At 59.8% G+C, this 1005-nt stretch overlaps 1 protein-coding gene across 1 annotated transcript in view; it reads left to right on the top strand.

The window, feature by feature from the left end:
* SLC38A8 (solute carrier family 38, member 8) overlaps positions 1-1005 on the top strand; it is a 41159-nt gene that overhangs the window by 38265 nt on the left and 1889 nt on the right. The window contains 1 exon segment of the mRNA XM_010850862.1: positions 3-144. Within this exon segment, the coding sequence (XP_010849164.1) occupies positions 3-144 (142 nt within the window).

Genomic DNA, 1005 nt, shown 5'->3' with positions numbered 1-1005 from the left:
AGCCCACAGGGCCGTGGGTCCGGATGCCGCTGACCGTGCTCTGGGTCACCGCGACGCTCGCCATGGCCCTGTTCCTGCCCGACCTCAGCGAGATCATTGGCATCATCGGCGGCATCAGCTCCTTCTTCATCTTCATCTTCCCAGGTGAGGCCCTGGCTCCCCTGGCCGTGGGTCCTTCCCAGCTCCCTGCCATGGGGCGGCCACGTGGAGGTCAGGGTGCAGGGGGTGGGAGCCCGTGCAGGTGGGATGGCTCCCAGCCCTGTTTACTGAGCCAGGGCCAGGGCTCTGCACACCTTCCCTCGTTAAACACCTCAACAGCCCTTGATGGACATACGAGGTGGGGTGCTGTCATCAACCCATCCTGCAGACAGGAGGACTAAGGCCCTGAGGCCTCTCATGAGGAATAGGTGGCAAGGAGCAGTTCTGAGTCAACCTCAGCCGCCCTCTCAAGGCTGCCACTCACTGTAGGGTTTTATCTTATTTAAATGTTTTCAACTACATGAAACTCGTGAGGTTCAAAGGTGCCCCTCAAACACCTTCCCCCTTCTCCCCCAAACCTGGGAGGTGAATACAGTTTCCATGACTGGTGGGTTCCTAGGAAACCTTCCCAGTGTGAGGATGATGTGAAATTCCTGTTGAATTGGCCTGGCTATTATCTGGGCCTGGGAGATGCAGGGTAGCCAAGGCTGGGCTCCCCAGGGAGGAGGAGCATACAGGGGCCGAAACCCCAGACGTGGGCGGCCCCTGGCACTGGAAGGCGGTTTCAGACAGGAGTGGGGTCCGATTCTCTCTGCCAACCCCCACCCCCACACCACCCCCAGTCCGGGTCTGGGTCAGATGGGCCCAGCCATGCAGTATCTTAAACACCAGGATGGGCTGGACGTCTGTGTCCTGGGTGGGGCCTTTTAGCTCCAGCCATTTCCGTGCTGGAAAGGACCAGCTGGGACAGGCTTGGGAGCGGGGAGAGATTGCAGGCTCTTTAGGCCGAGCTGTCTGACTTCGAGT

The sequence above is a fragment of the Bison bison genome, unplaced genomic scaffold (assembly GCF_000754665.1).
Source record: "Bison bison bison isolate TAMUID 2011002044 unplaced genomic scaffold, Bison_UMD1.0 scf7180017864295, whole genome shotgun sequence".
NCBI classification, from domain to species: Eukaryota; Metazoa; Chordata; class Mammalia; order Artiodactyla; family Bovidae; genus Bison; species Bison bison.
Note: the sequence above shows the minus strand (reverse complement) of the source record. Positions and strands in the feature narration are given on the sequence as shown.